General features: G+C 44.0%; 2 protein-coding genes across 3 annotated transcripts in view; one reads left to right on the plus strand and one right to left on the minus strand.

Moving 5' to 3' along the window:
• Positions 1 to 74: 74 nt before the first annotated feature.
• Positions 75 to 12,765, minus strand: tsnaxip1 (translin-associated factor X interacting protein 1). Of its 2 annotated transcripts, none has more exons than XM_061244716.1 (16): positions 12,637 to 12,765; positions 11,002 to 11,086; positions 10,540 to 10,655; positions 10,113 to 10,242; positions 9,853 to 9,946; positions 9,163 to 9,359; positions 8,134 to 8,269; positions 7,322 to 7,482; positions 6,587 to 6,743; positions 5,707 to 5,822; positions 3,148 to 3,303; positions 2,741 to 2,899; positions 2,343 to 2,452; positions 1,157 to 1,280; positions 928 to 1,034; positions 75 to 701 (listed from the first exon to the last, which is right to left on the minus strand). In XM_061244716.1, exons 2-16 carry the CDS (start codon positions 11,044 to 11,046, stop codon positions 491 to 493), a joined length of 2,019 nt encoding a protein of 672 aa, XP_061100700.1. In that variant the 5' UTR covers positions 11,047 to 11,086; positions 12,637 to 12,765; the 3' UTR covers positions 75 to 490. The 2 variants fall into 2 exon arrangements, with proteins under 2 accessions (XP_061100700.1, XP_061100699.1); XM_061244715.1 differs by lacking the exon at positions 12,637 to 12,765 and adding an exon at positions 11,762 to 11,901.
• The window catches only part of ranbp10 (RAN binding protein 10), a 38,327-nt gene continuing 36,844 nt past the window's right edge, over positions 12,546 to 14,028 (plus strand). The window contains exon 1 of the mRNA XM_061244717.1: positions 12,546 to 13,027. Within this exon, the coding sequence (XP_061100701.1) occupies positions 12,829 to 13,027 (199 nt within the window). The 5' untranslated portion in view covers positions 12,546 to 12,828. The remainder of the gene's footprint in view (positions 13,028 to 14,028) is intronic.

Consider the following 14,028-nt stretch of genomic DNA (forward strand, 5'->3'; position numbering starts at 1 on the left):
CTCTCACATGCTGCTTGGAACAATGCTAGCTGTATTCGGTTTTATGAAAAGTGAATCCATGTGGACAAAGTTGATCCAGAAACGGTTCACTTTTATTGCCTAGATGGATGCATGATGTTTTCCAAGAAACCTATAGTAGTTTCCACATGTTCTGTTTTTCAGAGTCCCTAATAATAAGTACATCACGTTGCCATAATTTTTATGTTTTACCAAAGTTACAAAAACTTGCATTTTCTATGTCAGGAGGTTTACAAAGAATCCTATGTGTGTATAACATAACATAAAGATGAGAACAGGCCATTCAGCCCAACAATGCTCACCATTTTACAGAAAAAATCTGTAGCCTAGTGGCTAAGGTACATGACCGGGACCCGGATGGTTGGTGGTTCAAGCCCCAGTGTAGCCACAACAAGATCTGCACAGCTGTTAAAAAAGAAAGGTGAATTTTCTGTGTCAGGATGTTTACAACATGTTTACAATCCTGTATGTTTTACACCGGGTCCTGTGGTGGTCCTGTCCTGTTCAAATCCGCCATCAGGAGGCGCTGCAGGGCCAGGTCCGTGTCCAGGGCGGCAGGGGACTCCTCCAGCTGGGTGGGCAGAGTCTGGAAGGCCAGGGCTAGGTATCGCTCCAGCATAGCCTGACCCAAGTTTGGGTCTATGTTCTTAAAGGCCATCTTCAGATCCTCCATCTCCACCATACTGAATGACAGACAGGGAAATCGAGGTTTAGATGGTGGTGGTGGTGGTCTTTTTCTTTATTGGATCGAGTATTGGGCTTTGTGTTTGCAGATTCTTGATCACCCTTTGTTTTGTGTTAGCTGATCCTGGATCAGCTCAGACAGCTGTGAGTGTGTTGCGCTCACCCTCTGCCTTGTGTTCGCTGATCCTAGATCAGCTAAGATGGGTGTGAGTGCGTTGTGTTCACCTTTTCTCTCCAAGCTGGTCCCTCAGCTGGCTGACATACCGGTGCCTCTCCTCACCTCTCTGTCGCTTCACCAGACTCAAGAAGTCCCTGTGTTTCCCATCTGAATCCTGCTCAGGAGACAACAGGCACTCAGATCCAGCACACAGCAATCCTTACACACGGAATAAGCCGCAATCCTTACACCCGGAACTTTTTTCAACATTCTTAGTCCCCCTAAAATGTGTGATACCTCTGTATACAGGGCCTGATAGGAAATGCCTCCATCGCTGTTGCCCAGCTCTGTTTGAGCTGCAGTCACCAGCTCCTCGATGTCCTGCTCTTCCTTCAGAGGGAACGCCCTCTTCAAGGCCTCACTATGAAACAAACACACCTGTCAGTCAAATTCACTGCATACCATGACAGTCATCCCTACTGTGCAACATAATACACTGTTATAATAGATCATTAAACTCAACTGCAAAAAATAAATACCTAAATTTACTCGCTGCACAAAGCAACAAGCTGTCGGTCATTGCAACTACCAATTATCCGCAGCTGGATCTACAATCACCTTTGACATAATAAGCAAGTCCAAGTACAAAAGCTACAATCAGTGATCTGTGCTTTCTTTATAAACAATGGAAAATAATTCCAAGCAGTACTTTTAACAAATGTTAGTAATAGCCGAAACAGAATGTTCAGGAGCTTCATTTGTCAGTTTTAAAAAGATTCGATTTCTGCTAATCGCTGAGCAGAACAGAATTAAGTGCTGTTGACTTAGTGGAGCATGTCATACTCACCTGATCTGAAACTCGGGTTAGGCAAGTTAATCCATATCTTTGTCAATTCACTCAATTTCGGCTTACTGAATGAAACCAAATCATTTGCAACCGAGAGAGAAGCTGCCATGAAACTCATATTGGTTTATTTAACAGCTAAAGAGCACAGGCACCAATAGTGTGAGTAGAATGCAAGAGGAAAATGTGCTTGGGACGGCAATGCTTCAATATCACAGGATAATGTACATTTTACTCAAATTAGATTCTACCTGCCAAACATTTGCATTAAAACTGTAAGATAATTCTCCAGTACCTTCCAAACATTCATTCAGAAAACAGTCAAAATTACAGCCAATTGCATGTCATTTTTAGTGAGCCATTGCAGTATTTTCAAGATAAGAGAAGAAGCAGCCAGCTAGGCGATCAACACTTGATGTGTGTTGCTAGACACATTATTTCATGAGCCCCAGAAATCAAAGCACTTCACCAGTTGACAGCCAGGTTAGATTGTTTAATGTCTTTTTGTGGCCAAATTATCATGGACCTATTTCCATTCTGCCAATGTCACAGTGTAAATGAGCCATTATGTGACTCCTGTACTCACTCCTTTATCTCCCGTATTCTCAGGTGATGTCCTGTGTTCTAACTGGATCTCACCTGAACTCCTGATTGGTCAGCATCCCGCTCTCAGTGGTGTCACTCTGGATCAGCTCCTTCAGCAGGTGGGACAGCATTTGGGTCTGCCCATGGTACACGCTTTCATCCACCTGTCACATCACACAGTCACACCTCACCAAGTGTGGACAAGAGCGCACTGCTACACCCAATTACCGACAGACACATGCACTGTAATGAAACTCTTACCTGACAGTCACACACCAGCACTGAAAATCCTTTGGTTACTCGAAGTGAACTCTATGTCATAAAGCCTACATAATATTGTTATAAACAGAACATAACAACTATCATAACCAGTGAAAAAGCTGTGATTGGAATTTAAGTGAGCGACATTTAGCACAATCATTGCCCCAGTTTAGTGGTTCCCACTCAAGCACCTTTCCAGTGAGGATGTCATAGAAGAGTCCGATGAGGTCGTCCTGGTGGTGCTGCTGGCAGGCCTGCAGCAGGCTGTAGGCCCAGTCTCCAGCGCGCTCCCCGTGCTGCCTGTCGAGATGCCTGTGGAGAAACTCTGCCAGGCTGCTCCTCTCCTCCTTCTGTGGGTAAAGGGGCCAAATGTCAGCGCCATGCAGAGGTTTTGTTCTGATGTCAATGATACTCGAAACACAACAGCGCTTACATTCTTTCTTCAGTGGCTTTAATTTAAAAATAGCATAGAAAAACTACTATATAATAGTAATTCTAATACTATAGGAAAGGTGCAGACTAGCATGGAAAATCCTCCAAAATCCTCCACAACTTTTCAATTTGCAGTCCAGGGAAAGAGTTTGGTTTATGCACATACCTCATCATCCTCGGTCACTTTCTCCTTCCAGACATCCTTTATGGCTCTCACTGCCTCTGCTTTCTGCAGGACCGTCTTCTTGAAGTCCCCCTCGTAGTGCAGGCACTCTGGTATGTCATCAGCAATGCTTTGAGTGGTCACCAGGGGGAGCACCACCTCAAAAAAAAAAAAACACAAATCTCTAACAACACAAACAGCGCGTGCACTCCTGTCACCTCCCCTGGCAGAGTGATTTGTTGCTGTTCAGTGTTGTTGGGGTCTCACGAGGTGGCGGTTTCTGAATTCCCACTCATGGTGCAATTCCTCACCTTGGCATCACCCCAAAGCAGCGCAGCTGCTTTTTATGTGTTGTTTATTTAAAGCAGGGTAAAGTCAACTGGCCAGATCTCTGCACTTTTCTTAGGCCACGTCTGTAGTAACAGGATGAAAATAATATTATCAAAAAGAACATATGTATTATAAATTGTGTGTGTCAAACAGTATGAGGGTCAGACAATAAGCAGTCAAGCCACTTTATCAATCATCCTATTCTGTCATTTTTAGATGACTTTTTTAGTCATCATATCCCTGCTGTCATGAAGATAACCTTGTGTGTCTATTTTCTGTCATTAGAAAGTTCTCACTCGATTTACGTACACTCAGTGTTACATAAATCGACAACTAATATAGTTCAAAATCCTACATGACAAAATGCCTCATGAGAATTCTCTGCTCTTGAGGTGCATAACACCTACGTGTATGTTTAATTTTACTGAGCCACAGTACTTGCCACATCTTCTCCTTCTCACACTGAGAACTGCTTGCAAATGGCAATCCTGCTTTTAGCACCCACTCTTATGCAAATTACTCAAATTATTCTCAAAGTGCATTTCTGACATTTATTTACTCAAAGGAATCAAAAGCCACTGGAACCAATTCAAAATGAAGCAAAGGAACCGCTACACTGGATGAACAATGTCTTCTGTTTGTAAAGCCAGAACAACAAGCCATCTGTGAACATCACAGGGCCTGCGAGTACATCTGTCAGTACTGGAGCATTTTCAGAGTTACACAGGTGATGTCATTCATATCATCAACCGCAATGACTACGAGATGGAGCATGAGATCTTGTCTCTGAAGCTCGTATTTAACCAACATTCACTTTTTCTTCACAATTTTCAGGTTGTCTGCACCTTTTGTGCAGTCAAAAAAAAGAAAAAAACAAGTCAACTTAATGGGAGCTTTTAGAACCTTGGTCTAGTTTGGCCACAGTGATGACAAGATCCTCATTTGCATAACACGCTGTTTGGAGTCAATTTTGGATACATTTTTGTTCATGGCTACACAAAATGGTAGCAATTCACTGGGCTGTGACTTTCAGTGGAAAAAGAAAGATACAGAAGAATGATCACCATTAGTTAGCTCACATTTATGTCATTTTACAGTGATGAGCAAAGCTAAAGTGCATGAAAAGGTGAAGACTGGCGAGTGATCAACAGAAGGATTGCTATTTAACAAGTACGCTAATTAGCCACGGTCATCTCAGTGTTTGTCCAGCACGGTGCTCTTTCTTAGTTCTTTCATACAATTTCTGAGCATCTTTCAACCACAATATAAACCATGCAAAATTGATGTCAAGAAGCAGTGAGCAGTGACCTAGTTTGGTACATTTTCGACCGCACACTTTATTTTTTAAGAAAACTGAAGGCACTGCATTTGTTGTGGTCAATAGAACAGAACAAATGCTGATCCCGCACGTGTACAAAACTTTCTCTCTCTCTTAGGAACCAGCTGTCTTCTGCTCCTCTCCTCTCTCTATCCCTCTCTCTCTCCTGTTCTGCACGCTTGCCCCTCTCTCTCTGGAAACTCAGTTCACTGTAATTGAAATTAATACTCTCACTACAAATAGCTGCTGCTTACGACACACATTTAAAAACCAACAAGGAGAAAACATGGACTCTATCACTGTACCATTACTGGAATGACATTAGCTGTAATGTTGGATTCCCATGCCCAGTTTCAGCACGGACCATAAACAGGGGGCTGGCATGGACGTACCCCAGAATTTGTGAGCTGTTGTCAAACACTGTGATAAAACTGAATAGTAATTAACATAGCATGGTTTCCCGGGTAGTGTATGTTCACAGAGAAGAGCTGCAGGATGGTCATGAAGTCCAGGGGCAATGTGTCGCTGCGACTAACAAGGTCCAATGGATGTTGCTGGCCACAGCCACATTTGGGCGACTGGAGTGCATTTATACTTTTTGACGACAACCTACATCTACGTCAGGGGATATGACAATGTTCATGAACGTTCTGCAATTGCAGTGGAGCGACACTGTTGCTGGACTATAAACTGGCCTTTAAAGCCTTAGGGTACCTGGGTCCCCCCACAGGTGCTTGCATTTTCCTTACCCAGACAGTAGATGCCACTGTTTTACTTCATCACTTGACTTTGTTCATCCTACTGGTAATAAACACCCTTTTGTACACTGCATGTGATGTATATTTAAAAGACACTCTCAAGATATCCTTTTTGCTCTGTGAGTTATGTTTCGAGGGAGGGGACGGGTGGGGTACCTCCTTCTCCTCCACGTCAGGAACGACTCCCAGCTCTGTCAGGACAAGCTCCAGGAGCTGCTGGCTGCTCAGGTCAGAGGAGACCTCCGCCCACCGCTCGCTCCCGCCCAGGGCGTCTGCAGGGCACAGAGACGTGGACACATACAGGAACATGCACAGACACAATACACAGACAGAGACATGTACCGACACACCAACACACATATACATGCACACGCACACATACATGAACATGCACAGACACAATACACAGAGACATGTACTCTCCCTTCTGTTGTCCTTGGAACATTACAATTTTCACCTGAAAGTATTCAGTTAGGTATGTGACTAGCCTCCTGTCGGACAGCAGGAATACAGTAGCTGGGTGTTCTTAGTCAATAATAATAACATATGCGATGCGGTGAAAGTGTTACAAGATTTGTCTTGTAACCCAAAGGGCTCAGAGTCAGTTGCCAGGTGGGCCCTGTTCAAGGTAGTTGCCCCAAACTACTTCAGCAAATATCAGTTGTAAGCGTGCATGCGCAAAAGTTATATATTTCACCCCGTGAAAATAAATCGTGTAAAATAAGCAATGTCTCTCACGCACGTGCTTTCAGACATGCTGCAGTCAGGCTGGAGGAGCTGAGGCTGCTGAAGCCAAGATGTTGTAACAAGTTGCTCGGGAAACAGAGCCGTTTGCCCTCAGTGCTCAGACGGGGCTGACTCACAGTCCACACCTCCAGTTTAAAATAATTATCTGATAAAACTGCATCTGAGATTTGGGTTCAACTAGGGCTGGTTTTGCCACATTGCGGCACATTCTGTTCTCAAAGCATAAATCTGTTTCCGCAGTGCTGGGAGCACAGAGTGAGTCTAACGCACGTCTCTCTCGGTGCCGTACCTGCGCATATCTCCCACGTGGGCCGAGGGGTGTAGGTGCGGTCGCCCTCCAGCTTGGCCTGCAGGTTGTCCCTCTCCAGCACCACCTGCTGGTGCTCCTCTGTGAGCGTGTCATGCTGCGCCTTCAGCTCCTCAAAGTCCTTCTGCAACGTCTCCAGCTGGAGTGTGTTGTGTGTGTGTGCAGTGTGAGAGTGCACAAGTGTGCAAGTACATGTGTGTGCGTGTGTGTGTGTGTGTGTGCGGGTATGTACAGTATGAGAGTGCACAAGTGTGCAAGTTTGCGTGTGTGTGTATATGTATGCATGCGCGTAGGGTAGGAGGTGAGTTGATACAAAGAGACATTGGTTGGTAGTGTTCATTAATCTAGTTCTTTTACGGAAAAGCTTGTGTCAAAACACTGACAGATGCCACCAGAATTCCACACTAGAGAACCCAGCTCCACAAACCCAGCTCCAAATCCAGGACAGAGCTCTTTGTTAGAAAAGAGAAATCAGTTAACAAAAATGCTCCTTGTAATGCTCTTTTCACATACAGCAGGCCAAAATTCTATTCCTTATAGAATTTCAAAACCACAGAGGGAGATACATCATTCAAAACATTCCACATTCAAATATTATGAAGCGTGATATCTCAAAACTACTGAGCACAAGCAACAATTGCTTTTGGCACCTGCCCCTGACTCAAAGTCACCTACTGGTCAGACCAGGGCATAGCTGCAGGTATGTGTATGGCCTACCTTCTCCTGGTTCTCCTGGTGGGTGAGCTCCAAATTGTCCCAGTCTCGCCGGGGTACCACATCCGCATAGTCAGCCTGAAGCTGGTTGAGCTGCACCTGGGCCCGGGTCATATCCTCCCGGCACACCTTCAGTGTCAGCTTCAGCTTCAGTATGTCCTCCTCTGCATTTGGGGGCGACAGAGAGGCCAAGAGGCCAGGCGCAGGAGCCAACAGTCAGTGCCACTCACTTAAGTCAATAAGCCCTTAGAGCCCAATACTGTCAAGGGTAGCATTTTCAACAAACACTTGCGAGTGAAAGATTAGGAACTATGCTTCCACAAATAGGTGAATACATCAGAAGCACAGTTGGGGGCTGCTCGGTGGCTCATTCTCGTAAGACATAGTTCTAGTGCAGGGATGAGCCCCACAGTCCGGTATTGAACAGCTCCACAGGGTGACACACAACTGGCTCTAACATTGCTCAGGGATTGGTAGGTTTCAATAAGATAGGATGACAGTGCCTAGTCGTGCTTCAGCGACCCCCACGCATTGATTGATTGCACTCAAGTTTGCCTGTAAAATGTCTACCTCTGACTCATGTCAGTGCAAGTGTAACTTGTGTAACTGGCAATAGACAAGTGAGCAATGGGCCCAAATCAACAGGAGAGCTAGCATTGAACACTGTGCATGATTAAGTTTTCCAAACTGGACAAAAAAAAAAAGGAAAATAGCATTTGAAAAATGATCATATCCAATACAAAGGACTGATCTTATCCAAAATGGCTGTCTGGGCTTGCTCCAGTTATGGCATATCTGTGGTTCATTAGCCCTACCCTCGTGCTCCTCATGGTGGTCCTGCTCCTTCTCGTTGGTCAAGCAGTTGACTTTGTCGATGAGCAGGTTGCGGGCATCCCGTTCGTCGCGGTATGCCTGGTACTGAGCACGAAGATCCTCCTCCAGACAACTTACCTGTGTGGAGAATGAGAAAGAGAAACAAAGGGGGCAAAGAGAGAAGGAGGGAGGGCAAAGGGGGAAGAGGGTACAGAAGACGAGAGGTATGAAGAGAGAAAGGGGGAACATGGGACGGCAGTGTGGGGCGACATGGCTCAGGTAGTAAGAACAGTCGTCTGGCAGTCGGAGGGTTGCCGGTTCGATCCCCCGCCTGGGCTGTGTCGAAGTGTCCCTGAGCAAGACACCTAACCCCCAAATGCTCCTGACGAGCTGGTCGGCGCCTTGCATGGCAGCCAATCGCCGTCGGTGTGTGAGTGTGTGTATGAATGGGTGAATGAGAAGCATCAATTGTACAGCGCTTTGGATAAAAGCGCTATATAAATGCCAACCATTTACCATTTACCAGTGTAGCATAGTGGTCAGGGCCTCGCAATGCGATTCCCAGATGTAGCTGCTGTTGTTGTAGGCATAAGCAAGGGTACTTAACCTATATTTGACTAAAGACTGAAAATAGTATGTTAAGAAAATTACCGCAGGTGTCATTCTGTTTGGTGTAGAAAGAAACTGTTTGTGACTAATGACACAATAGTGATTTTGTCCTTGGTGCTGCACAAAAGCACTCCTCTTAGAAGCAGCACTCCTCTTAGAGGCAGCTTTTGTCAAGGAATATAGCTTTATAAAAAGAAGTGTGTTAAAAAAAGCCCATGTTTTAGCCTCATTGGCCAATATGGAAAATTCCAACATATTTGTGGTAAGTTCAACTAGCTTGACAAGTGTACCAAAGAAATTGCAAAACCCCCATGAAGGATATTTATGGGTGAACCTCAATTGCTTAAGTAAATGTTCAGCTCAGTAAAAAAGGTTCAGATCAGGTCAGTAGTTCCATGTGATGGTAGAACTTTGCGCAATACCTGTGCCTGTAGACACAACTGCTCCTCCTTCAGGACGTCAATCACTTTCTCCAGCTTTCTGCACTCCTCCTTCAATTTGGTCACCTCTTCCTTCTCCTCTTTGCACAGAGCCATGATGCGCAGGTCGCTCTCCTCCGCCACCTTGGCCAGCTGTGCCCGCAGGGGCTCCAGCTCCCGGATCCGGTCCCGCAGGTGCCCTGGGGGCCGTGACATCAGCAGTCATGTGCTACCAACCCAGACTCCAATAGTGTCAAATGAAGAAAGATGGCCATCTCAACTATCAGCTCCTATTCCACTTTAGCCTAGCCGTACGAGAGCTATGTAAGTCTGCTGTAACTCTCTGAGAAAAGCCAGAGAAAATGTTCAATTTGTGATGACAAACAACAGCCAGATAATTGCTTTTTTCTGTGTTAATGCTGTATTTCACCCAAATAAACCTTCCATTTCGTACATAACAATCTAGGCTATACAATGACTTGTGCAATCCCAATAAACACAAAGTATGGACCAACAGCTCATGGTAAGAAACTTTCCTCATTGTAAAAACAGCAGAGGTCAGAGGTCTGCATAAGCAGGTTTAAGTGCTGAGCAATTTAGCCTCTTGGTTGGACCTCTCTTGATGTTCTCTGACAGCATCATATTGCATGAACCTGCTGATAATAAGTTGGCATTGATAGCAGAGTCACATACCTAGGGCAGTTTCATATTCGTTCTTGATGGAAATGAGGAGAGGCTTGTAGGTTCTGAAGTCCTCGATGAAGTAGTCAAAGACATCTCGATATGCCTGAAGGGGAAGACATGAAGACGGATGGAAAGACAGACGCTGGGGCATCAGTCAGATCGGTAGTACCACAGCGTCAAAGAGGTCAAAGACATACACCCACCCCACGTGACTAAGACTCCAGAAGAAAGGAATCCTGGTTCCTGTAGTCTACAAGAAGTGGTGGTACCTGCAGTTTGTATTCATGTGCTTTGGGCAGCTCCGGGCTCCAGTCCTGCAGCTTCAGCCTCAAATGCTCCTCCAGGAGCACCAGGAAGCGAGGCTTCCCCAGGGGAGGTCCACTGAGGCCATCGTCACACCTGGGCCATCCAGCAAATACCACACGATTTCACACAGACATTTATTTACTCCTCAGCTTTAATCCAAGGGAACAAAGGCTACTTTATTGTCAAGTTGTCAAATACTCTTAGGTCCTGGAGCTGTTATCGACTGCTACATAAGCTGGTAAGGGAATCGAAGGGTTAAAGCAGCTGGGTGGCTTGACCTTCCTTTCCAACTGTCATAAACAACTGTCAAACAACAATCTCATCTGAAGTGTGTTGAAGCAAATTATATTTAATGCATAAAATGTTTGTTGAGATGTCAATGTGACCTACCCATGGATCCTTATCTTTTCCCGGGTGAAGCAACTCTTCCCTTCATCAATGATCCGTGACGTCATGTGAGCCGGCCACGTGGACAGGTAGCCTGAGGCGGGTCCTACCTTGGAGGTCTTTGGGACATTTTTTTTCATTTTAGACTTCTGCATAGCACTCTGCTGGTGCACATACAATTTATGTAATATTATAAAGTATTTAATAATCCTATGAAAGCATAACTCCCCCTAGCACCATATTCTTGCAGAGTAAGTGTTGCATGCTTACACCCCGTGTTTATCTGGATTTCAGCACGCGGCATCACAGGAGTGCACAATGGTTTTGCGCACAGGTTCTAAACAAAACCCTTATGTGACGTCACTGCACAGATGCATGTGTTCGGAAATGGATTCTAGCCTGTAACCGATTTTAAGTAGCTTAATCCTATTTGCCAAATAAATTCGAATTAGCAGCGTCTCTTACTCGTGATTCTCCTGTCCCCATGTGACTAGTCTTTGTCTTCGACATCCTTTTGTCATTGTCACGAGGAGAATAGCCTGGGTACGGTCTAAGAAAAACAATGGGATTAAGTTAACTAGTTTCCTTAAAATTTTGTTTTTACTCCGTCGGGGCATCTCTCGACTTAAATCGCAGAACGTACATGAACTTCAACATTGGTCGTTGTCATACACAAAAGTAAAAACGCAGTGCTGCGACATCAACAATAATGCCAGGAACACACTGTTTTCATTGATGTCATTATGACAGCATAAGTGACTACTAATATTGGCCTAATGTCACACAGTGTTACTGTTCAACATTACCAAAATTAGTCAGTTATGAACATTCTAATCACATATTTGTGATTCTACGCCTTAAAGGGTTAAGCAAAAAATACAATAAAACTAGCTAGCTAATATTTAAGTGCACATCAATGGCTAGCCGGGGAGACTGGCTGATGTGATGAAATCATGCTTAATTTGTGATGGAATCAGTAGTAAGTTTACTTCATACAGTATATTAAGCCTTCAGTAAATCCATGAATAAATAGTTATCTAGTTATCTGGCTGGGTATTTCTAGAGAAAATACCACCAGCTTCATTATACATCGCTAACATGCACGGTAACCTAATTAATGAGCAATTAATGAGCAACCTATCTATGAACTAGACTAGACTAGCTGGCCAATGTCTACTCTATCCATCAAAATCCATATTTGCATAAAACGAAATAAGAGTCTTGCCTTTCAGGTACTGGTAGAGGAGGGAGTCTGATGTTTTGAACCGACATCTTATTTATTTCTCATTTCATCTTATTATCGAATAACAATAGTTTCACAGCATCTTCCCACAGTGTGAAAAAGTGGATGAAAACCACTGTGCTGAAGTTTGTGTATATCGTTGTCTTGGAGACTGAGGACCCAGACAGGACCCTGAATGAAGTCCTCCGCATTGTCCTAAACATAAATATTTGTAAAAGTTTAATATGACATAAAGCCGTCTTTTACTGATTTGGTATCTACGAGATTAATGGCATTATCTGTCTATTTAATTCCATACTCATGTATTCCACCCAAATATCATTTATTCTGCAAATCGCGGCACATTGTTTGGCAAGTTAACTGAACACCAAGATGTGGCTAGCACATCAAAAGTATTAACCACTCTTAATAAGACACGCTAAATATTAAATACTATTTCGTAATAAAATAGCCATATACCTATTTTTAAGAAACAATAAATTACAACTTTATTGAAAACATTGGAATGCAATTTTTGTGGAGGAAAGGAAAAAAATCCACAAGCAACTTGCATGATCTAGTGTATCTGGAATATGTAGTTTCTTATGAAACCAATACGTTGAAGTGAAATGCATACCAATAATACTGAACTACCTTTCCCGTGATTTGTATCAAATACGGGGGTCACGAAATGCACTTTGGGGCTTGTAGGAATGAGGGAATAATTGTGTTTGGTCCGTGAAATGATTGCAAAAGTGAGTGGACCGTGAAACTACATTTTCCCCTCCTCCTCACTCGTGAACCTAAACAGGGGCAGCCTCAAAGCTATTTATGGGTGCTGTAGTTGACAGTAAAGCTACATTGCCGTAGACACTCACTGCAGAAGACGCCATCTTCAACTACAATACCCAAACACGGCACTGACAGTCCGACTGAACAGCGTTGGTTATCCGGGGATATCGCTTTGCTGCTGTGCTTCACCAACCTATTTCACTCTCTCCTCTTCCTGCGGATTGACACAGTACCGTTGAAAAAAGCCAAACAAAACAAAAAAATTAAAGCCAAAAAATATGGCGGAGCTTGGAGCGGGGAGCCTACAAGTGGGGGACCCTGCATTTAATTACCAGGAGCGAGAACTAAATGAGCGCTTGAAGCGGCTCTACCCGGCCGTGAATGAGGAAGAGACCCCCTTACCCCGATCTTGGAGCCCCAAGGATAAATACAGCTACATCGGGCTCTCACAGAACAATCTGCGGGTGCATTACAAAGGTATATAGACATGACGAAGTGTATCCATGAGCTAACCGCCTTTAGTCTGGCCAGTGCTGCCCAGGCTACAAGCGTCGTGTCGAGTGTGTGCGATTATCTGTGTATATGCAGTCTCCTAGATCTAGTTTGAGCTGCTTTTCCGTCCCCCTTTGCTTTGTCTCACAAAAGGACAGGGAATGGCCAAACGGTTGACAGTGAGCTAGCTAGTTACATTAGCTAACGATGACAGCGTTTGCACATAGCAAACTAGACTTCAGGCTCGCATAACAATTCGCTAACTAGCTAGCTAACACTCTTTTTTGCGTAGATGGCTAACTAGGCTCCTGATTATTCATATTATGTATGCTTTCAGCGTTGATAAAAAATCTACGATGAACAATATTTTAGAAATTTGACATGGCTAACGAGCCATCTATCTGGCTGCCTTTATGCATAATGATAATAAAAATGATGATGATGATGCTGATGATAATAATAATAATAATAATAATAATAATAATATATGTAGCCTAATAGTCAGTCATGGTTGCCTTTAACCTGCCAAATAAACAAGACCCTTTGTACCTAGCTGCCTAGGCTATATGATGAAAGCAATAAAAATACTGTAGCTATAGCACCTTATTCATGCGTGACAGACATATGCCTAATGTCTCGCGCATTTTGTTGTATTTTAATAAGGCTAGCCCTTATTATACGCCAGTCTTTTCCCAACCTTCTTTTGTTGTTGGGGGGGGGGGGGGGGGGGAGAGAAAAATGGAGGAAAAAAGATTATAGCTATAAACAGAACTGACTGCATTTAATGCCACAGTCTGCGTGCCGTCATACTGATTTCGACCAGTATTTTCCCCCTTTGTGTGTCTGTAGGTTAAAAAAAAAAAAAGCAGATGAGGTGTTGGCATACGTAGTAGGCTACTGCAGGTAAAATATTTCATTGTGTTCAGTTGGCACAATGATATTCATCGCGTGTATGTTTAGCTAAATCGTTAAAGCACACGCGTTCC

This window comes from Conger conger, chromosome 6 (assembly GCF_963514075.1).
Source record: "Conger conger chromosome 6, fConCon1.1, whole genome shotgun sequence".
Lineage (NCBI taxonomy): Eukaryota > Metazoa > Chordata > Actinopteri > Anguilliformes > Congridae > Conger > Conger conger.

What these genes read in the sequence shown, in the direction of transcription:
- tsnaxip1 (XM_061244715.1), bottom strand. Translation starts at nt 11,808, where the DNA reads ATGTCGGTTCAAAACATCAGACTCCCTCCTCTACCAGTACCTGAAAG. An exon ending in TGGGGACAGGAGAATCACGA is followed by an intron (nt 10,656 to 11,001) that starts GTAAGAGACGCT and finishes AATGTCCCAAAG; the next exon opens with ACCTCCAAGGTAGGACCCGC. An exon ending in GAAAAGATAAGGATCCATGG is followed by an intron (nt 10,243 to 10,539) that starts GTAGGTCACATT and finishes TGGATGGCCCAG; the next exon opens with GTGTGACGATGGCCTCAGTG.